A 24,312-nucleotide genomic window follows, 5' to 3' on the forward strand; every position below is an offset into this window, starting at 1 on the left:
GCAGTCTTATCAATCTCCTCCGGGCTATTTGGAGTATGCTACACAGTGAGAACGTGCGTCATTTTACATGCTGAGCGGCTTTCAATATCTGTGAAAATATCCACATCAGGCAGCAAGTGATCGAGAGTCAGAGAATGTGGTGATGGGGCTTGTGGAACCTCACGTTGGCAAGGGGAGAAATGTCACCATGAACAATTTCCTAACTTCACTGTCATTGGTGAACAATTTGCTTGCAAAGAAAACTAATCAGGCCGGCACCATGAACAACTGAAATCCAACTGATGCCGTTGTGTAAAGATGCACACAATATAAGCACGAGCTGACAAAACATTTGACTCACTGCCTCAATTTGGTCTTATATAGCAAAATTTGAAATTGTGTTTTTTACATTGGATAAAAGGAGAGACTCGGAGCTAGAAAATTGTATATCATACACTACAGTTGAGGAACAATGGGAAAGTAATTCTGCTTTGAAAGTTGATAAACTTGTAACCCCACTTTTGAGAAAATGGTCCTAGAATATTGTGGTATACCTACTTTACTGAAGAGCTCTTCTTTGTCTACACCATTCAGCATCGTTCACACCCTCTTAAGACTTAGCCCCACCCACCTCTTTAAGGATTCACTTGTGAGGCCATGTGCCAAACAGAGTGAGTAGTGTAGTAAATAACCAAAGATTTCAAGTCTAAAAGTGGTAAAAGTAATAGCAAAAAGTAGTAGTAAAAATACACTTAATCTATATCCTAATCTGACTTTGGTGTTGTTCTTCAACATGTGGTCATGTTGTTCTTCACATTACCGTCTCTGGTAAACACACTATATCAAGTAAAATCAAATTGTATTTGTCACATGCAGAGGATACAGAAGGTGTATACAGTACAGTTACTTGCATATTTGCATAGTAGCAATATCAAAAATAGTGTTGAGATAAAAATATTTTATAAATATTAGATTATTCTTACTCAGACACACTTGTCTAAATTGATGGGTCATGTGAAAGAAATGTGACAACCACCCACCAGCCACATCTACCTAAGTGGATGGGTAACTATTGTCTAGACATGTACAGTGCATTCGTAATGTATTCAGACCCCTTCACTTTTTCCACATTTTGTTACGCTACAGCCTTAATCTAAAATTGATTAAATCTACACACAATACCCTATAATGACAAAACGAAAAAAGGTTTTTAGACATTTTTGCAACAAAAAAAACAATTACAATTAATGTATTTATATATATCTTATTTACATAAATATTTAGACCCTTTGTTATGAGACTCGAAGAAGGGCCTTGGTCAGGGAGAACCCGAGCAGCTCTCCACCAATCAGGCCTTATTGGTAGAGTGGCCAGATGGAAGCCACTCCTCAGTAAAAAGCACATTACAGCTCGCTTGGAGTTTGCTAAAAGTCACCTAGATGACTCTCAGACCATGAGAAACAAGATTCTCTGGTCTGATGAAACCAAGATTTAAATCTTTGGCCTAAATGCCAAGTGTCACGTCTGGAGGAAACCTGGCACCATCCCTACGAATGAAGCATGGTGGTGGAAGCATCATGCTGTTGGGATGTAGCAGCAGGGACTAAGAGCCTAGTCAGGCTTGAGGGAAAGATGAATTGAGCAAAGTACAGCGATATCATTGAAACCTGCTCCAGATCACTCAGGACCTCAGACTGGGGCAAAGGTTCACCTTCCAACAGGACAACAACCCTAAGCACACAGCCAAGACAATGCAGGAGTGGCTTCTATACAAGTCTCTGAATGTCCTTGAGTGGACCATCCAGAACCCAGAATCAAGGCTGTAATCGCTGCCAAAGGTACTTCAACAAAGAAGTGATTAATGGGTCTGAATACTTATGTAAGTACTTTTTAATACATTTGCAAAAATGTGAAATCTTATTTTGGTTTGTCATTAGAGGGTATTGTGTGTAGATTGATGAGGGGGAAAAATAACAATTGAATCGACTTTAGGATAAGGCTGTAAAGTAACAAAATGTGGAAATAGTCAAGGAGTCTGAATACTTTCCAAATGCTCTGTACATGTCGAGACACGTTGTGTCAAGTCACTCTGGTTCACACTGATCCTAGTAGTAGTCCATAATACATTTTCCCCACTGATCTTTGTCTATAGCGCCTGCTAAAATTCAGGGCAGTAATGTTGTTTAGTGCAGTCCATGTTGTTGAGGGCAGTCCAACGTTATATCTTTCACATAGACAGAAACATTCTATATGGCAGACCAATCCAAACTCATTTCTAGGCATGTCCAGCCCATCCATTATCTCAGCTAATCATGGCTAGCGGGAAGGTCCATGTCTTTTTCCGCAGATTAACCAACAAGGCTCACAATTTAACTATTTTATTTGTATTTACAGATGGCATACATGTTTATTTTGAAGGCACATGAAAGTTCACATGTTCCCGAAGGCATTTTGATAAAAAATGTAATAAAATGTTCAAATTGACAGTTATATTCATTATAATGCCATTATTGCTTTTCACTATTTATAAAGGCCACTTGGTACATATTATGATGTTTTGGCTACTGATGTTTTCATCATTTCATCAGTTTTACAGATGCACGTATTCTCTTCTCTCTGTCTACTTCTTCTGTCCTTCATTTCATCCCACAGTAGATTGGGGAGGGAGGCTGTGGCGCCTCCCTGAATCATGTCCTTTCATATCGAGGCTGGGTTTCCTTTAGTATTCATGAGGTTTTGTCAAAAAACATAACAGACCGTGCGGCACTCAGTTGATTTATGTTTGTTTACATTAATTTATTTGTATCTGAAGCAAGTTAATTAAAACATGTCCCTGGGGTCCTGGATGTTTATTGAAGACAATCACACAGAGTCCCCATTAAATGAATTCTCACATCATAGGCCCGTTTGATTTGCAGCGAGCTCTGAGCTTAGTTAAATAATCATTCCTCTTGATTCTCCCTCATCAAATGGACTTAAAATCCAATGCGAAGTCACTCAGGCCCAATTTTCACCTTGGCAGCTCCAATACAATGGAGAGGGAGAGAGTGAGAAGCTCATTCTGGATCCTTAACATGTTGTGATTGCTACTGCACACTTCTGTCACTCACAGAGATAGGCAAATGATGTGTCGGGCCAGACTCCCCTAGGACTCGTCTCTGGCTGCGTCCCAAATGGCACCCTATTCCCTATATGGTGCGCTACTTTTGACGAGCGTCTTATGCACAATAAAGGGAAATAGTGTGCCATTTGGGACAACATCAGTGTTGCCAGGGTAACATGTTAGAAGTATGGTCAGAAAGACCTCAGGTTGGGTAAATTGTCCAAATGGCTGTGGCTCACAGTTCACAACATGAATATAGCAGCTTCCTACAACCTGAGGTGACTTGTCAATACAGAATGGCTTATTAATCGGTTTATTTACAGTGCATTCGGAAAATATTCAGACCTCTTCCAGTTTTCCACATTTTCTTACATTACAGCCTTATTCTAAAATGGATTAAATATGTTTTTTCCTCATCAATTGACACACAATACCCCATGAACACAAAGCTTAAACAGGTTTTTAGACATTTCTGCAAATTTATAAAAAATAATAAAAAAATACCTTATTTACTTAAGTATTTAGACCCTTTGGTATGAGACTCGAAATCGAGTTTAGGTGCATCCTGTTCCCATTGATCAATCTTGAGATGTTTCTACAACATGATTGAAGTCCACCCTACGGTGAAGCATGGTGGTGGCAGCATCATGCTGTTGGGGTGATTTTCAGCGCCAGGGACTGGGAGACTAGTCAGGTTCGAGGGGAAAGATGAACGGAGCAAAGTACAGAGAGATGCTTGATTTAAACCTGCTCCAGATCGCTCAGGACCTCAGACCGGGGGAAAGGTTCACCTTCCAACAGGATAACCACCCTAAGCACACAGCCAAGACAACACAGGTGTGGCTTCGGGACAAGTCTCTGAATGACCTTGAGTGGGCCAGCCAGAGCCCGGACTTGAACCCGATCAAACATCTCTGGAGAGACCTGAAAATAGCTGTGGAGCGACGCAATTCAACTTCAATTTTAGGTTGAAGTTGAATTTAACAGTATAAAACAATCAGAATGGAGAAAGACCCATTGAAATCATTTAGAATATATGTGTTGCCACCCTACGGTCACACACTAATCATTAAGCAAATGTAGAACTTTTATAAATCAAAAACATCAAATACCGTCATACCATCAAAATTTTGAAAAATACCATGATATGATATTTTGGCCATATCGTACATCACTGGGCCGAACTCTGTACAATCTAGGACCTCTATGTCAGGTGGTGCCAAAAACTCCAGCCACCCAAGCCATAGACTGTTAACTCTGCTACCATCCGGCAAACGGTACCGGAGCATCGGCTCTGGGACAAACAGGCTTCGAGACCGCTTCTACCCCCAAGCCATAAGACTGATATATAGCCATAAGTCTGCTAAATACTGTAGTTAATTAATAGTTACCTGTACTATCTGCACTGACCCTATCTTGCATTGACTCTATGCACACTCATAAGACTATTCTGTATATACACACTATATACACTGACACTCACACAAAACCCACACATTCACTACACACGCACACACATACAGTACCAGTAATTTGTCAAAGCGAAATTATGTTTTTTGAAATGTTTACAAAGTTAATTTGTGGAATTTCTTTGCTTCTTAAGGCGTTTGAGCCAATCAGTTGTCTTTTGACAAGTTTGATGTGGTATACAGAAGATAACCAACCCTATTTGGTAAAAGACCCAAGTCCATATTATGGCAAGAACTGCTCAAATAAGCAAAGAGAAACTAAAGAAACTTCACAAATGTACTTTTAACAAGGCAAACCTTTTAATTGAAATGCATTCCAGGTGACTATCTCATGAAGCTGGTTGTTAGAATGCCAAGAGTGTACAAAAGCTATCATCAAGGCAAAGGCTACTTTGAAGAATCTCAAATATAAAATATATTTTGATTAGTTTAACACTTTTTTGGTTACTACATGATTCCATGTGTTATTTCATAGTTTTGATGTCTTCGCTATTATTCTACAATGTAGAATATGTAAAGATAAAGAACATCTCTGGAATGAGTAGATGTGCCCAAACCTTTGACTGATGCTAATTATTCACAAAAGTAGTGCACCGGGCATTTAATAATCCTGAACCAATATGCAGCATGGGCAACCCCCCCCCCCCCCCCATTGGAGAAAGACATCGCAGCACCCCCTAACCCCAAACTTCTTCCCCGCGGCTATGCTTTGAGTTACCCTGCTGAGGTTTATAAGTGATTACAGCTTTTTTATTCAGTATTCACCATCTATTTCTATTTCACAGAGTTCCCCTTCCCAATTTTGAAATGTCCATCTGTCATTTAGCTTCTGTTGTTTTGAGAAAAAAGATACGCCACATCCACCTTGCAGCTTAGCTTGCCATTTACAAACATTACTGTATAACTTTTAGAAATAATGAAATATGACTAAAACATTCCAAGCCGTTTCATTCACCCTTGTCCCTAGTGCTGTTACATCACATGAATGGTTCAGCTTCAGAGTGCCCTGTTTTCTTGACTGTTATTTCAATAACACATGTTTTTAACACTCATTGGCATCATAATGACCTTCCTCTCCTGCACTGGATGCATTGAATCAGTGCGGCACTAACACAGGATAGTATAACGTGAGATGACAAGGCAGCAGGTAGCTTAGCGGTTAAGAACGTTGTGCCAGTAACACTGGTTTGAATCCCCAAGCCAACTAGATGAATTTGTCAAATCTGTCAATTTGCCATTAAGCAAGGCACATAACACTAATTGCTCCTGAGTGTCTGCTAAATTATAAAAATGACAACAGCAAGCCACTGCTATAGGGAATAGGCAGACTCTAGGAGCCACGTGCCACTGAATTTGAACATCTTGAAAGCCCCCATGCAGTCTTTTTAATTTACTGTATGTCTAATAAATCAGTGTGTGTGTTTATTTAATGAAAATAACTCAAAATATATGTTTAACCCCATAGAGGGGTTCCGCGGGCCGTGAAAATCGAATTAGCAGTTTTTTTTTGCATTGGATGCATCTCAATCCACTGTCCTTCCGTTTCCGCGGTGAAAGATGGCAGAGCTGGAGCGGTGTTTTTCAGACCATCAGACATCCCGAAAATGTGTCTTCTCACGAAAACGTCTATAACGTCTGAACGATTTGGCCTACAAACTCTTATGATCCCCCCGATGGAAAGATGAGACTCTCCTGAACATGTACATGTTGTTTTGTTCCAGGACGCCCACAAGTGTCTAGAGACTCGTCTAAAATTGGTACAGCTAATCTGCCATCTTCTGTCTGTAGCGAACAGTTTGGGCTACACACAAATATGACCCCTCTATGGAAAGGTGAGTCTCCATTCAGCCACAAGAGTATTAGTAAAGTCGGGCACTAATGTTAGGCGATTGAGTCTGGCTTGCAGTCGTCATAACAATTCATCCCAAAGGTGTCCAGGGGGTTGAGGTCAACCCCAGGCCAGTCCAGTTAAGTTCTTCCACACCGATCTCAACAAACTATTTCTGTATGGACCTCGCTTTGGGCACATGGGCATTATGATGCTGAAACAGGTTACTCAGGCCTTCCACAAACTGTTGCCACAAAGTTGAAGCACAGAATTGTCTAGAATGTCATTGTATGCTGTAGCGTTAATATTTCCATTTACTGGATCTAAGGGGCCTAGCCCGAACCATGAAAAACAGCCCCAGACCATTATTCGTCCTCCACCAAAGGCAGGTATTGTTCTCCTGTCATCCTCCAAATGAACGGGGATGCGTGATTCATCACTCCAGAGAACGCATTTCCCCTGCTCCAGAGTCCAATGGCGGCGAACTTTACACCACTCCAGCAGACGCTTGGCATTGCGCATGGTGATCTTAGGCTTGTGTGCGGCTGCTAGGCCATGGAAACCCATTTCATGATGCTCCCGACGAACAGTTCTTGTGATGACGTTGCTTCAAGAGGCTGTTTGGAACTCGGTAGTGAGTGTTGCAACTCACTACTGAGCCATTGTTGCTCCTAGGCGTTTCCAATTCACAATAACAGCACTAACAGTTGACTGGGGCAGCTCTAGCAGGGCAGAAATTTGACGAACTGACTTGTTGGAATCCTATGACTGTGATACGTTGAAAGTCACTGAGCTCTTCAGTACGGACCATTCTACTGCCAATGTTTGTCTATGAAGATTGCATGGCTGTGAGCTCGATTTTATACACCTGTCAGCCACGTGTGGCTGAAATAGCCGAATCCACTGATTTGAAGAGGTGTCCGCATACTTTAGTAGTGTGGCTACACCCGAGGGTTAATAATTTATTTCCCTGATCCTCCTTTTGCCATTGAAATGCCCAGTCTGATTGTGTGGGAGTGTTGAAACAAATTGTTATATATTTACATACACAGCCCTGATTTGTAGATAGGATTGTTTAGAGCAGGTGTGGGCAATTGCAGTCCTCGAGAGCCTGATTGGTGTCGCAGTTTTGCTCCAGCCCCAGCTAACACACCTGACTCAATAATCACCTAATCATAATATTCACCTAAGAATGCAATTTGATTAATCAGCTGTGTTTGCTAGGGATGGAGAAAAAGTGTGACACCAATCAGGCCCTCAATGACTGGAGTGCTCTAGACCACTCCACCCCTGCTCTAGAGCCTACGTAAGGTGTCGCCTAGCCGAACTCAGCTAGGCGAAACGAATGAGTGTGCCCTCATGCTCCCTTAAAAGACCTCCATCTCTCGTTGAATGACAACAAACACTTAATTGAAAAATCCCTGCAAAAATTGAAATCTAAATAAGATTAAATATCTTAAATCAAGGCAATATATGCTTGTTTTTTGTCTGACAACATATTTCTTCTCACCAGGCAGTTTTTATGTTAGAGCATTTCACTTGTTTCAAGCTTTTTTGTCCTTAATTATTATCGTAATAAGATAATATATCGTGTTACTGCGATTGCATTACTGGTTCTGAGTAACTTAGTGCTTGAAACTAGAATTACAAGAATTATAAAGCTGTTTGATCAACACTGACAAGTACTAAACTGCATTGTCAAAGTCAGAATTTATTATTTCAAGCATCTTATCCTTTTCATCTCTTCACATATTAAGAACAGATAATGACCAAATGGAATTCACTGTTTTATTGTCATCTTACACACAGGAAGGTCATGTAGACAAAATACAGTACAGAACAAAGACCGTACACTTTTCATATCTGAGGAACACAGATACATATGAGTCATTTGAACTGTTGTACAATTCTATTACATCCCCAAGATGGTATTTGACTTGTACATAAGTTTGGCTCTTGTTGCTAATTGTGTAATAAGAGGTCAAATCAACCAGCTTTTCAGCATCCATTAACTCAGTGGCCTGTGCAAGGCGTGAGACCTCAACTTGATAAGCCATGACGTTTCGATCAAAGCGTATAGTTTGACATGGTTGACATTTCAAACAATAAAGCCTAGAATCAACAAGAAATAGGTTTTTGACCAGTCCAAATTCTGGCATATAACCATTCAGTACTTTGGCAAAGATCCTGGACTTCTGAGTTATGTATTTATTACAATTTATTACAAGCCATTTGACTGATAAAGCATGGTTTACTTCATTGAAACCCATGGAAATCCCTACATTTTCCATGTAAATATTGTAGATCTTTAACCTCTGATACAGGTCCCATCTCCCTTTCATTTGAAAAAGTTGGGTGCGTTGAACTGTTAACATTTTGGCAGCTTTCATATATGTGGTTCTGATTGATCAAAGACTTGCAAATATTTTTTTAATTGAGCTTGGAAGCCCATTGTTTAAAGGAACAATGTTTAGACTCGAACCGCATACACATACTGTATGTCTGACCATTGGACTCAATTACTTTATCTGTGATGGCAAATGTATCATATAATGCTGTTTAGGTGTAACATTGCGGTCTGGAAAAAGCTCCTTCCAATGCTTCAAATTATTTTCAATGAGTAACTTAAACCTAGACACTGTCGCAATGGAAAGAACAGATGCAAATACTATCTGTACAATCTCTATTAGCTCAATTATCAGTTGTATATATGCATTGACTTCCAAACTCTCCAAAACAAATGGCAATATCCTTAGCAGGACAACCATTTGCCCAGAGGACTGTTTTAGTTTACCATCACTTGACGTTAATGTACTAACATAAATTGGGGATGGCCGATCTCTAACATCTAGAGGGGAATAAGGGAAACCAAGAATAACAGAATTCAGTCCAGATCAATCTGTCCTGACACAACAAGATGATTCAAAACACATTTGATTTCCAATGGGCCTACGCCCTCCAGAATTACATGCATAAGGTCTTGCAGAGTTTGTTGTATAATATCAAAGGCTGGGAATTCAACTAACTTGCTCCTTCTATTGATCCCGTATGTTGTTCTCAGGCTGATCAATCAACGACAAAGGGGCGTAGACTTCGGCTTGCCTCAAGAAAATGTTTTGTGTGCACAAACAGCCACATTTGTTTTTGTCTTAATATATGCACAAACTGCTTTAATGTAGGAGGATACGTATGCAAATTAAAGATGACTTACTGGTCATTGGTCAGAATAATCAGATCAGATCTGATAATCAGATCAGATGTGTTATGCTTTGGACCAAAAACTCCATCCCACCTGAACAGGCTCTTACATTAAAATGGCATTATCATAATTTTGACAACTTCAGAGTGTTATTTCGACCTCGTAGTGTGGAAATATCATAACAAAAAACTAGAAAATCTAGTTTTGGACTGCACTGCCCCTTTAACATGTTTAGACTCTGTGAATCCCTCATACCAATTATGCACTAAACTGCTTTCAACAGCCTCTCTCAAAGGAGCGTTCCTGTGGTGTTGTGACTGCCACGCAACATTGCATCGTCAGTCATCACGGCTAAATGAAAAGGAGGTGCCGCTCTTCAAATCCACCCTCATATCCAGGGCACTCACTGAGGCAGCCGCAAAGTATTTCATGCTTTTGCAGTTGCAATTAGGCACTGGTATCGCTTGATTCGCGTATATGAGCACAATCACACTTCAAAGTTTTGTCCCTGAATTGGAAATTAATTACAGTAGATCACGACTCTGGAAACATCCAGTTGTACTGCAGAGAATCACCTAGAAATACTTGACAAACACCAGATGTTCATGTCTCTTTGATGAGGTAGTGGTCTGCATGGGATGTACAGTATGGTCCACATCTGTGAGACGTTGTAGCTCAATGCTACTGCATCCTTCCTCTCAGGTTACTACAGAGTAGCTGTACAGTGAAACAGTTTCTGATTAGCAAGCTGCTGTCTCCTCTCTTTCATTCTAATCCATCCACAACAATGGACATCTACTTACCCCACACCCAGTGTCTAACGGCATTGTGTCTCTCTCACAGCAGTATGTCATATCGATAGCAAAGCTAGGTTTTTTGCTCCGATACAGCTCTTCATTATTTAGATTTTTTTTGTCAGTAGCAGCTCGTTTGACTTAATTGTCTCAGTGTGAGAAATGTCTTGGCAGCAGAGCTAGTAACAGTACTTTGGCAATGGTCCTTGCTTCTGCCGCTTTATTATTATGCCCAGTGAAAAAGTGGAATTCTCCACCACTTGTGAAGGCTCTGTAGATTCATCATGTTAGTTTGGCCGTCTCTCTCAGAAGGCTGCGTTGGGCCAGGAAGTTTACCCCCAAGGAGGTGTAGGACAAGCTATCCCTGTTAACCCCGTCTGTCCAAACAGGAAACAACGCCATCCGTCAAGCAGACGATTCAATAATAATTTGATCATTTCATTGGATATTATAAAGGAAGCAGCCGTAATGGCGGCGGCCAGGCCTGCGCCTCAAGGTCCTCCTTCCCTCGTCCTAGGCCACAATCGTGTGCCAACTTCCTCTGCCATTTAGATCTGTGACAGAGATCATCATGAGAGCACTACTTTGTTACAGTTAAAGTGCTTACTCTTGTTTTATCTGTTGGTGAGGGTTATATTTCTCTCATTTCAAATCAGACTATTTGGGTGTGATTTACTCACAGGTCGCATCCAAGAAATTAGGATGGGACATATTTAGACTATATATCTCATCTGATAGTGAATGTGCGGTTCTGAGACTGGTGTTGTTATGGGCCAACTGTCTCTCTGACCTCTCTGGGACGTCTTCATCATTGTGCCTGGGGACAGGCTCCAGGTCTTGAGTCCTTCTGCAGTAGCACCTAGCCAGTCACCTGCTTCACCCTCCTCATGTTCTGCTGTCCTGTAAAGTGTGTCAGCTCCTCCAGGTTTGATTGTAATTAGGACAGAGAGAGAGAGAGAGAGAGAGACAGATCCACAGGGTCCCACAGCCCCTCTCCCACCCGCCAACCCCTGTCCAAGTCAGATGTCCGTGAACCTGTTCAGTATAAGGCACAGGCAGCACATCCTACTTTTAGAGCTCCACTTGGGAGACCGTATTTGGGGAGGTTAGTTGAGGTCGTTGAGCAATGCTTCAACCAGTTCATCATCATCCCCTATGTCTGGGTAGGGGATGCCACCTGGGTCATATTCATTAGTGCACAACATATCAAAATGTTTTGCAATGGAAAACATTTATTGTTGGACAAATCCAGATAGACCCCTATCCGTTTCAGCCTGTTTGCTTCCGTTTCGTTCCTAGTGTATATAACCCTGCTCAAGTGGACTGGAGTGGGTTATAGCCTAGTGGGTGTTGGTTAGTCAGACAATTGCATATGAAGGTCATAATACAAGGGCATGCCTTCAAGTCCCAGCTTTGATTTCATACTAACAAATAGCTACTGTATTTTCTCACCGCCAAGTTCCATTGTATAATGGCAAAAGTGGAATGAGTTCAGGGCTGGCTTAGTCTATATACCAAACTGATGTATTTAGGGACCTATAAAAGGGGAGTACGCGTAGATGCTAATGATAACCGTTGACTGGTAGAGATGGGAAAGGCTTTCCCATAAATCTACCCAAATAAATGTTAACTACAAAGTAGCCTATGCCTACCTGGCAGAATGATATCATGATTATTTGCATCTATCCAGTGGTCTTTTGTTTTGCAAACTCTGCAATTACATGAGTGCTTACCGAACAACAGTGTCTTGCTGGTGGGCAGTTACATTAATGGACCGCAAAAGTGGTCTTCAGATGAGGTCGTACGACCACGCGGAAATCTAATTAACATAATCTGTATGGTTCAAGCTAGTGATATGTGTTTTTTGCATGGGCTGTGTCTCAATCCATCACATCTGCCGATATAGCCCTTCCGCATCGATAGTGAAAGGTGGCTAGAGTGTGTTTGTCAGACCATGACCAAAATTGTGTCTTCTCACGAAATGTCTGTAGCGTCCAAACAGTTTGATCTACATTATGACCAATCTATTGAAAGCTGAGACTCTCACGGATACTCTGGCGTTCTCTGTTTTTTTTCATATGGAGCCCCTAAGCCTCACAAGACTCATCTGAAGGTCCCCAGTACCAGTTAAAAAAAATATGGAGATAGTTTAGTGCCTCAAATAAGGGGGTAAATACATGTAAAGAAATATAGGTATTGTTTCCTGATCTTTCTTATATCTCTCAGATATCCTGTGCATTCGGAAAGTATTCAGACCCTTTGACTTTTTCCACATTTTGTTATGTTACAGCAATATACACACAATACCCCATTTGTGCATATTTCATTACATATCACATTTACATAAGTATTCAGACCCTTTACTCAGTACTTTGTTGAAGCACCTTTGGCAGCAATTACAGCCTCATGTCTTCTTGGGTATGACGCTACGAGCTTGGCACGCATGTATTTCGGGAGTTTCTCCCATTCTTCTCTGCAGATTCTCTCAAGTTCTGTCAGGTTGGATGGGGAGCGTCGCTGCATAGCTGTTTTCAGGTCTCTCCAGAGATGTTCGATCGGGTTGAAATCTGGGCTCTGGCTGGGCCACTCAAAGACATTCAGAGACTTGTCCTGAAGCCAGTCCTGTGTTGTCTTGGCTGTGTGCTTAGGGTGGTTGTCCTGTTGGAAGGTGAACCTTCGCCCCAGTCTGAGGTCCTGAGTGATCTGGAGCATGTTTTTATCAAGGATTTCTCTGTACTTTGCTCCGTTCATCTATCCCTCGATCCTGACTAGTCTCCAAAACAAGCTGGTGGCCAGCTCTTGGAATCCAAACTTCTTCCATTTAAGAATGATGGAGGCCATTGTGTTCTTGGAGACCTTCAATGCTCCAGGCATTTTTTGGTACCTTTCCCCAGATCTGTGCCTCGACACAATCCTGTCTCGGAGCTCTACGGACAATTCCTTCGACCCCATGGCTTGGATTTTGCTCTGGGACATTATATAGACAGGTGTGTGCCTTTCCAAATCATGTCCAATCAATTGAATTTACCACAGGTGGACTGAATACTTTCCGAATGCACTGTAGGACCATGACATCAGAACAAACTTTGTTTTGATTTTTTTTTTGTCTATCTGTTGTTCAATGTAGTGAATCTGTTATTCAATGCATTTCTATTGGCTAATAGTAGCAGTAATGCCAAATTCATTATTTTATGTATTTTTTTTTTTATACCTTAACGGTTCTAAAAATTTGAAATCAATATGAAATACAGTAATGTTGGGGAATCAGGCAAAAATATAACAGATTTTATAGGGCCCTATGTATTGCATCTAATGCCTTTTAGTCACCAAGCCTATTGGCTTTGCAAGAACTTTGAGGTCACACAGCCAGCTTAGCAGATTTCTGCTGACTTAAAACAACAACAATGTAAGGTACTTACAGTCTATATTGTTGTATGGTTTGGTAATACAACAAAGGTTAACGTCTTATGCATTTTTAAGCCATTAAAGTTCCTAAACAATTGTACTCTTATTTTTTTCTCTCCTGTCCAGGTGGTTGCATATCACTACTGCCAGGCTGACAACACCTACACCTGCCTGGTCCCAGAGTTTGTGCACAGTATCGCTGCCCTGCTGTGCAGAGCGCACCAGCTCACCGCCTATAGAGAGCTGCTGCTGAAGGATTCCTATCTACAGAGCATGCTCAGTCTGCGCTCCTGCGTCCAGGACCCAATGGCAGCCTTCCGCAGGGGTGTGTTGGAGCCACTGGCCAACCTCCGCAAGGGTACGATGCTAAACTAGTTACACCTAGGTTCATTCATATCTGACTGTCTCATTGTCACTGGTGTTCATGGTCCAAAATAATGTCTTGAAAGCACACATTGAGTCCATACTATAATCTAGGCCTTCAGTGGCTAAAGGTTTCTGACAAGTGTATTATAACTGTAATTTAACCACAGGTTTGCTTAGGTGACTTAAATCGCAAACGACTACCCAAGGTCCCTTCAGAGACCATTTTCTATGCTTTTCAATTCTTCCAGCCAGCTGAGATAAATTGATTCCATTCCTTACACAAAGAACCTGAAATACCTGTGTTAAATGTATTAAGTGCTGGCTGTACAGAGGGAGCATAGTCTGTGGGGACATTGTTAATTGCTTAGTGTAGGAGCTCTGCATTTTGCTTTGACAACATTGATTTGAATTGATGTTACACTAAATGGTTAGTATTACTTTGTTATTGTTGTCAGGGCAGAAGAATAGTGCCTCTCCAAGAAAACGTAAACTTGGTGACGGATGCATCTCTCCCGAGATAGACAGACAGAAGCACGACTATCTCAAGGTCAAGTCCGTTTTGCAAAGACAACACGACCCACTATTTTCCCTGCATTGCAGTGAATCGATATGTTACTGCAGGAGCCTAAACAGATGATGTAGATATACAAACCCAGTGTTGGAATGATGGAGATGGAAAAGAATGAGGATCAATGTGCAGCCAGGGCATGCAGCAGCTCTCCTGTGACGGGCCCCTCACGACTGCCCCCTGTTCCTTATTGAAATGAATGACCATGTTTGATTGGGCTTGATATGGGGGGGAAGTGTTGATTTGTCCACTCCATCACAATGATGACTTGGACTTGAAATTTGCACATTTTCCTCTCATTTATATTTTAGCGTGTTTCTGATCACTGTGCAAAGCTGGATGTGAGGAGGAACACAAGGTTGTGTCCCTAATGGCACTCTATTCCCTATATAGTGCACTACTTTTTGACAAGTAGCCTATGGTCAAACGTAATGCACTATATAGGAAATAGAGTGCCATTTGGGATGCACACAAGGGCCCTGTCGTTCTGCTGCTGTGAAAGCATGGCCCAGATCCCCGCTGCGGTCTCACCACAGAGCAGTTTAGCGTACTGCACTGTCGATATAGCTGCGGACTAAAACACACTCATGTTCATTCATTACTGTGCTAGCTGTAGAGATGTGGGAGAATACCAGAGTAAACCTTCTTAAGATGTGTTAATGCACCAGGAACTGCAGTGCAGAGAGATGTTATCTAAATACAAAGTTCTTTGTAGTTCTTTAAAGTGTGGTGTCCAACTATCTTACTCTCTTTCTCTGCTGTATGTTCAGTTCTTATTTTTACTGACACTAAATTTTATGAGATCAAACTCAAAAGAAAATGTTCTACTTCTCGGCAAAATGGCATGTCTGCAGTCGACTTGGCCTGAAAAGTTTATGAATTGTCGATTTGTTTCTTTCCACCGTCTTCTCTACTGGTGTGTGTGTGTGTGTGTGTGTGTGTGTGTGTGTGTGTGTGTGTGTGTGTGTGTGTGTGTGTGTGTGTGTGTGTGTGTGTGTGTGTGTGTGTGTGTGTGTGTGTGTGTGTGTGTGTGTGCGTGCGTGCGTGTGTGTGTGTGTGTGTGTGCGCGCACGTGCGCGTGTGTGTTTAGAGAGGAAGATTCCAGAAGAAGACCATATCATACTGATAGACGGGCTAAACGAGGCAGAGTTCCACAAGCCCGACTACGGAGACACCATTGCCTCCTTCATCACCAAGATAATCTCCAAGTTCCCCTCCTGGCTCAAACTTGTTGTAACTGTCCGAGTCAACCTACTGGTGAGTCTACATGTACACTCCTACTGTACGGTGTGTGATTACAGAAAAGTTACCAAAATGTTGCAACTTAAGATGGTGTTTTACTGTCCAAGTAATGTACAGTATGACTTAATGACAGGGATATTTTGTAATATGTTTAGCTGTATTCAAGGGCCATTTCAAAACAGCTAACTAGCCAATTTCAAGTGAATTAACTTCTTGACGCTACTCATCCCTTTAGCGGGATAATTGTCATCAACAACCGCTGAATAGCATAGCGCCACATTCACATAATATTACAAAAAATATACATATTCATGAAATCACAAGTGTATTATTGCAAAACACAGCTTAGCATTTTGTTAATCCACCTGTTGTCTCAGATTTTGAAATTATGCTTTACAGCGAAAGCAATCCAAGCGTTTGTGTAAATGTATCGATCGCATGACAAAACATTATGTACACTTAGCATCAGGTAGCTTGGTCACAAAAATCAGAAAAGCAATCAAATTAATCGTTTACCTTTGATCTTCGGATGTTTTCACTCACGAGACTCCCAGTTACACAACAATGTTCCTTTTGTTCCATAAAGATTATTTTTATATCCAAAATACCTCCGTTTGTTTGGAGCGCTATGTTCAGAAATCCACAGGAAAGAGTAGTCACGACAACACAGACGAAAATTCAAAATAAAATCCGTAATGTCCACAGAAACATGTCAAACGTTTTTTATAATCAATCCTCAGGTTGTTTTAAAAATATATAATTGATAATATATCAACCGCAAATGTCTTTCACAGTAGGAGAGGGAAAAACAATAGCTGTCCAAACTCTGTTGCACGGGCAAAACTCATGTGACCACCTGACGCGATATTATCTTTCTGGCTCAAAATAAAAGCCTGAAACTATGTCTGAAGACTGTTGACACCTTGAGGAAGCGATAGGAAAATGAATCTGGTTGATATCCCTTTAAATGGATCAAAGGGAGTCTATGGAACATGGAGTTTTCAAAATAGAAGCCACTTCCTGGTTTGATTTTTTTCGGGGTTTCGCCTGCATAATCAGTTATGTTATACTCACAGACAATCTTTTGACAGTTTTGGAAACTTTAGAGTGTTTTCTATCCTAATCTGTCAATTATATGCATATTCTAGCATCTGGTCCTGAGAAATAGGCTGTTTACTTTGGGAAAGTTATTTTTCCAATCATAACAATAGTGCCCCCTAGCTTCAAGAGGATTGAAGATACTTTTACAACCTCCATGGGTAAGTCTGGGTATCAGTATTTGATACCTCTCTCACTGAATGACACAAGCACCGGCAGATCCTGACAAGTGTAAAAGATTAACTGCTTTACGAAGCGTTTCTTGTTGTCATACACTATCCTCTACAAAGTGTCATTTCTGTAGAGAGCATCGAGAACAGTAGTGGAGAGAGTGAGAGAAATAACAGTTACCCGTTAAACAAGACAGCATGACAATGGAACATGCAGACAGCCACTGACTGAAATTGACACTGAGTCTACCAATGGAGGAGATGAGCTGAGCTGGGTGTTCCAAATTCCCTGTTCTCTATGTAGTGCACTACTTTTGACCAGACCTCTGACTACATAGGGACTAGGGCGCCATTTGAGATGCAGATCCTGGTGTCACTTCTTTGCAGAGTCTGATGTCTAATGGACAGAGCTAGGCTGTAGCCTGTAGACTGTCAGAGAATCTCAATTTCATACTCCTCGCGTCCTCTCCTCGCCTCCTTCTCAAAACCTATTGGAGGAGAAGGTCAGATAGGAGGGACCTCTGGCTTTCCCTCCAATAGGTTTGCAGAAGGAGGAGAGGGGAGAGGATGCAAGGAGTGCAATTGAGATTAATCCTGGGCCTTGGGATAATGTGGCAGCTGACTGACAACCATATCTGTACCAGCTCTAGTCATTATTGCTCTCTCAGCCACTCTGGCCACGGGCACAACCATCCATCAGTATGCAGAGGCTACACTCATTTGTTAGATCTATGCTGTTCTGTTTTGTTTTTCTTGCCACTGGAGAATTGAAGGGGTAATGGGGATTATCCTGATTTTGTATTCTGTTATTTTTTTATTTCCTCCTCCGTTTTGGTTAATCCTTGCATGGTGTGGGTGATTCTGTGATGTGCAGGGTTCGATACTGCGATCAAAACAGTCGCATTTGCAACCGTTTGACTTGGCAGTGCAACACATTTTTAATCGGTTGCAAGGGTGCCAGTGAAAAAAGTGTACCTGGTCACGTTAGTTTTTGGATCACAATGTGTTTTTGCTTTTTCTTCAGTATTTATTCAAAGAGTAATGTGCAGTTGACCACAAATAAACAAACTTTCGGAAGAGGCAACAATGGCACAGGAATATCAAATCAAATTGTATTGGTCACATGCAAATGTTAATGTGAGTGTAGCTAAATGCTTGTGCTTCTAGTTCCGAAAGTGCAGTATTATCTAACAAGTAATCGTAACAAATTCACAACAACTACCTTATACACACAAATGTAAAGGGTGAATAAGATTATGTACATATAAATATATGGATGTGCGATGGCCGAACGGCATAGGCAAGATGCAGTAGATGGTATAGAGCAGTATATACATATGAGATGAGTAATGTAGGATATGTAAACATTATTAAAGTTTATTTAAAGTGATTAGTGATACCTTTATTAAGACCATTTATTAAAGTGGCCAGAGATTTGAGTCTGTATTTTGGCAGCAGCCTCTCTATGTTAGTGATGGCTGTTTAACGGTCTGATGGGTTTGAGATAGAAGCTGTTTTTCAGTCTCTCGGTCCCAGCTTTGATGCACCTGTACTGACCTCGCCTTCCGGATGATAGCGGGGGGAACAGGCAGTGGCTCGGGTGGTTGTTGTCCTTGATGATCTTTTTGGCCTTCCTGTGACATCGGGTGCTGTAGGTGTTCTGGAGGGCAGGTAGTTTTCCCCCGGTGGTGCGTTGTGCAGACCGCACTACTGTCTGGAAAGCCTTGCGGTTGAGGGCTGTGCAGTTGCCGTACCAGGCGGTGATACAGCCCAACAGGATGCTCTCGATTGTGCATCTGTAAAAGTTTGTGTTTTTGGTGACAAGACAAATTTCTTCAGCTTCCTGAGGTTGAAGAGGCGCTGCTGCGCATTCTTCACACCACTGTCTGTGTGGGTGGACCATTTCAGTTTGTCCGTGATGTGTACGCCGAGGAACTTAAAACTTTCCACCTTCTCCACTTATGTCCCATCGATGTGGTTGGAAGGGGGGATGCTCCCTCTGCTGTTTCCTGAATTCCACGATCATCTTCTTTGTTTTGTTTACATTAAGTGAGAAGTTGTTTTCCTGACACCAGATTCTGAGGGCCCTCACCTCCCTGTAGGCCGTCTCATTGTTGTTAATCAAGCCTACCACTGTAATGTCGTCTGCAAACTTGATGATTGAGTTGGAAGCATGCATGGCCACGCAGTCATGGGTGAACAGGGAGTACAGGAGAGGGCTGAGAACACACCCTTGTGGGACCCCAGTGTTGAGGATCAGCGGGATGGAGATGTTGTTTCCTACCTTCACCACCTGGGGAGGTCCCATCAGAAAGTCCAGGACCCAGTTGCACAGGGCGGGGTCGAGACACAGAATCTCGAGCTTAATGACGAGTTTGCAGGGTCCTATGGTGTTAAATGCTGAGCTGTAGTCAATGAACAACATTCATACATAGGTATTCCTCATGTCCAGATGGGATAGGGCAGTGTGATGGCGATTGTGCCGTCAGTGGACCTATTGGAGAGGTAAGCAAATTGGAGTGGATCTAGGGTATCAAGTAGGGTGGAGGTGATATGATCCTTGACTAGTCTCTCAAAGCACAACGGGGCAATAGTCATTTAGTTCAGTTACCTTTGCTTTCTTGGGAACAGGAACAATTGTGGCCATCTTGAAGCATGTGGGGACAACAGACTGGGGTAGGGATTTATTGAATATGTCCCATAAACCCACCTGCCAGCTGGTCTGCGCATGCCCTGAGGACGCGGCTAGGGATGCCCGGTGCCGGCAGCCTTGCGAGGGTTAACACATTTAAATGTTTCACTCACGTTGGCCACGGAGAAGGAGAGCCCACAGACTTTGGTAGCGGGCCTTGTCAGTGGCACTGTATTGTTCTCAAAGCGAGCAAAGAAGTTGTTTAATTTGTCTGGGAGCAAGAAGTCGATGTCCCCGACGGGGTTGGTTTTCTTTTTGTAATCCACGATTGACTGTAGACCCTGCCACATACGTCTCGTGTTTGAACCATTGCAATGTGACTACTTTGTCTCTATACTGACGCTTTGCTTGTCTGATTGCCTTACGGAGGAAATAGCTGCACTGTTTGTATTCGGTCATGTTTCCGGTTGCCTTGCCATGATTTAAAGCGGTGGTTCGCGCTTTTAGTTTTGCGCGAATGCTGCCATCAATCTACGGTTTCTGGTTAGGAAAGGTTTTAATAGTCACGGTGGGTACGACATCTCCGATGCACTTGCTAATAAACTCGCTCACCGAGTCAGCGTATACATCAATGTTGTTGTCTGAGGCTATCCGGAACATATCCCAGTCCACGTGATCAAAACAATCTTGAAGCGTGGAATCTGATTGGTTAGACCAGCATTGGACAGACCTGAGCACAGGCTTTTCCTGTTTTATTTTCTGTCTATCGGCTCGGAGCAACCAAATGGAGTCATGGTCAGAATTGCCAGAAGGCAGGGCGGAGGAGGGCTTTGTATGCATCACGGAAGTTAGAGTAGCAATGATCCAGAAAGCTACCAGCCCGTGTCGCGAATTCAATATGCTGAAGTCTTGTTCTCAGGTTAGCTTTGTTAAAATCCCTAAGCTACAATTAATGCAGCCTCAGGGTGTATGGTTTCCAGTTTACATAGAGTCCAGTGAAGTTCTTTCAGAGCCGACGAGGTATCTGCTTGGGGGGAGGGGGATATACATGACTGTGACTATAATCAAAGAGAATTCTCTTGGAAGATAATGCGGTCGGCATTTTATTGTAAGGAATTCTAGGTCAGGTGAACAAAAGCACTTGAGTTTCTGTATGTTGTTGTTATTACACCATGAGTCGTTAATCATAATGCATACACCCCCGCCCTTCTTACCAGAGTTAGGTTTGTTGCTGTCGGTGCGATGCTTGAAGAAACCGGGTGGCTGTACCGACTCTGACAACAGAGCCATGTTTCCATGAAGCAGAGAATGTTACAATCTCTGATGTCTCTTTGGAAGGCAATTTGTGCCCTAATTTCGTCCACCTTGTTATCTAGAGATTGGACATTGGCGAGTTATATGCTCGGGAGCGGTAGATGGTGTGCTCGCCTTCTGAGACTGATTAGTAGGCCGCTCCATCTGCCTCTCCTGCGGTGACCGCGTTGTTTTGGGTCGGCCTCTGGGATAAGATCCCATGCCCAGGGTGGAGTTCCGAACAAAGGATCCGCTTCAGGAAAGACGTATTCCTGGTCGTAATGTTGTAAGTTGACATCGCTTTTATATCCAATAGTTCTTCCCGGCTGTATGTAATAACATACTGGGCTAACAATATAAGAAATAATACAAAAAAATAAAAAATAACTGCGTAGTTTCCTAAGGACCTGAAGCAAGGCGACCATCTCTGTCGGCGCTATTTTTAATCTAGGCTATATAATTTTGATATGTTGATTATTTATCACATGTGCACTGCAAACATATAGCCTATAGATACCCTGTCGGGCAGAGAGAGCAAGCAGGTCTCAAACATCTGGTTGTTGCATAGAGCAACTCACCGAAGACCAACAGCAGTAGTAGGGGTAGGGAAAGCAGTAGGAAAGATGCTCCAAGTTATGATATCTACCAGTAAATGCTAAGGCAAGAATGGGTATGCAAATCAGTTATTCAAAAACAAAAAAACGTTTTGGTTGAATATTTGCAATGCGCAATTCAGTCATCATCGAAATGCCTACCTTGAACATCAGTGTCACGCCCGGACCATAGAGAGCCTTTTTATTCTCTATTTTGGTTAGGTCGGGGTGTGACTAGGGGTGGGTGTTCCTATCTAGGTTGTTTTGTTTCTATGTTGGCCTGGTATGTTTCCCAATCAGAGGCAGCTGTTTATCGTTGTCTCTGAATGGGGATCATATTTAGGCAGCCATTTCCACACTGTGTTTTTGTGGGATCTAGTTTTTGTGTTATTGCCTGTGAGCACTCCAGAACGTCAAGTTTCGGTTGTTCTTTATTGTTTTTGTGCATTTCATTGAATAAACATGTGGAACCCATATCGCACTGCGCTTTGGTCCGAGTATGCTTACGACGATCGTGACAATCAGACATTTCCTTAGGCTATTTGTTCCTTGAAAAGTCCTTAAAGTTATGGTTTGCCGATTTAGACGTTCTACTGCTCCAATATAATTATTCTGTAATTATGGTAGCTGCTTTTGTTTGTTTCCCGCCCTTTCAATGCAAGGGTGTTGTGCTAGTAGTCTGTTGCGCTCATTGCAGTAAAACAATGTGTAGTCATTATGAGCAAGACAACATCGATTGTTTTCTTCAACTTGGTTTTCCATTACAAAGGGAACCCGGATTTAGGTTGCTTTCTCGTTTTAAAACATAAAAACTCAAAAGGCGAGACTGACGAGCTACCACGTGGACAGACTTCATTAGTGTGTTTGTGTCAGGAGCATGCTGTCTATTTAGCCAGGCAATGCCCACATTTTTCTGACATACAGTGCCTTGCGAAAGTATTCGGCCCCCTTGAACTTTGCGACCTTTTGCCACATTTCAGGCTTCAAACATAAAGATATAAAACTGTATTTTTTTGTGAAGAATCAACAACAAGTGGGACACAATCATGAAGTGGAATGACATTTATTGGATATTTCAAACTTTTTTAACAAATCAAAAACTGAAAAATTGGGCGTGCAAAATTATTCAGCCCCTTTACTTTCAGTGCAGCAAACTCTCTCCAGAAGTTCAGTGTGGATCTCTGAATGATCCAATGTTGACCTAAATGACTAATGATGATAAATACAATCCACCTGTGTGTAATCAAGTCTCCGTATAAATGCACCTGCACTGTGATAGACTCAGAGGTCCGTTAAAAGCGCAGAGAGCATCATGAAGAACAAGGAACACACCAGGCAGGTCCGAGATACTGTTGTGAAGAAGTTTAAAGCCGGATTTGGATACAAAAAGATTTCCCAAGCTTTAAACATCCCAAGGAGCACTGTGCAAGCGATAATATTGAAATGGAAGGAGTATCAGACCACTGCAAATCTACCAAGACCTGGCCGTCCCTCTAAACTTTCAGCTCATACAAGGAGAAGACTGATCAGAGATGCAGCCAAGAGGCCCATGATCACTCTGGATGAACTGCAGAGATCTACAGCTGAGGTGGGAGACTCTGTCCATAGGACAACAATCAGTCGTATATTGCACAAATCTGGCCTTTATGGAAGAGTGGCAAGAAGAAAGCCATTTCTTAAAGATATCCATAAAAAGTGTCGTTTAAAGTGTGCCACAAGCCACCTGGGAGACACACCAAACATGTGCTCTGGTCAGATGAAACCAAAATTGAACTTTTTGGCAACAATGCAAAACGTTATGTTTGGCGTAAAAGCAACACAGCTGAACACACCATCCCCACTGTCAAACATGGTGGTGGCAGCATCATGGTTTGGGCCTGCTTTTCTTCAGCAGGGACAGGGAAGATGGTTAAAATTGATGGGAAGATGGATGGAGCCAAATACAGGACCATTCTGGAAGAAAACCTGAAAAAGGTCTGCAAAAGACCTGAGACTGGGACGGAGATTTGTCTTCCAACAAGACAATGATCCAAAGCATAAAGCAAAATCTACAATGGAATGGTTCAAAAATAAACATATCCAGGTGTTAGAATGGCCAAGTCAAAGTCCAGACCTGAATCCAATCGAGAATCTGTGGAAAGAACTGAAAACTGCTGTTCACAAATGCTCTCCATCCAACCTCACTGAGCTCGAGCTGTTTTGCAAGGAGGAATGGGAAAAAATGTCAGTCTCTTGATGTGCAAAACTGATAGAGACATACCCCAAGCGAATTACAGCTGTAATCGCAGCAAAAGGTGGCGCTACAAAGTATTAACTTAAGGGGGCTGAATAATTTTGCACGCCCAATTTTTCAGTTTTTGATTTGTTAAAAAAGTTTGAAATATCCAATAAATGTCATTCCACTTCATGATTGTGTCCCACTTGTTGTTGATTCTTCACAAAAAAATACAGTTTTATATCTTTATGTTTGAAGCCTGAAATGTGGCAAAAGGTCGCAAAGTTCAAGGGGGCCGAATACTTTCGCAAGGCACTGTATTTTAGAATGTCAAAAAAATGTAAAGGTCAATGCAAAT

The 24,312-nt window shown here is 42.0% G+C and overlaps 1 protein-coding gene across 8 annotated transcripts in view; it reads left to right on the top strand.

Annotated features, from left to right (window-relative positions):
* LOC110520058 (protein TANC1) overlaps nt 1-24,312 on the top strand; it is a 285,120-nt gene that overhangs the window by 211,019 nt on the left and 49,789 nt on the right. For all 8 annotated transcript variants that reach the window (XM_021597049.3, XM_021597043.3, XM_021597046.3 and 5 more), the window contains 2 exons: nt 13,904-14,135; nt 15,802-15,968. In XM_021597049.3, coding sequence (XP_021452724.3) covers nt 13,904-14,135; nt 15,802-15,968 — 399 coding nt within the window. The remainder of the gene's footprint in view (nt 1-13,903; nt 14,136-15,801; nt 15,969-24,312) is intronic.

Source organism: Oncorhynchus mykiss, chromosome 3 (assembly GCF_057628025.1).
Source record: "Oncorhynchus mykiss isolate SJ-2025 chromosome 3, ASM5762802v1, whole genome shotgun sequence".
NCBI lineage: Eukaryota > Metazoa > Chordata > Actinopteri > Salmoniformes > Salmonidae > Oncorhynchus > Oncorhynchus mykiss.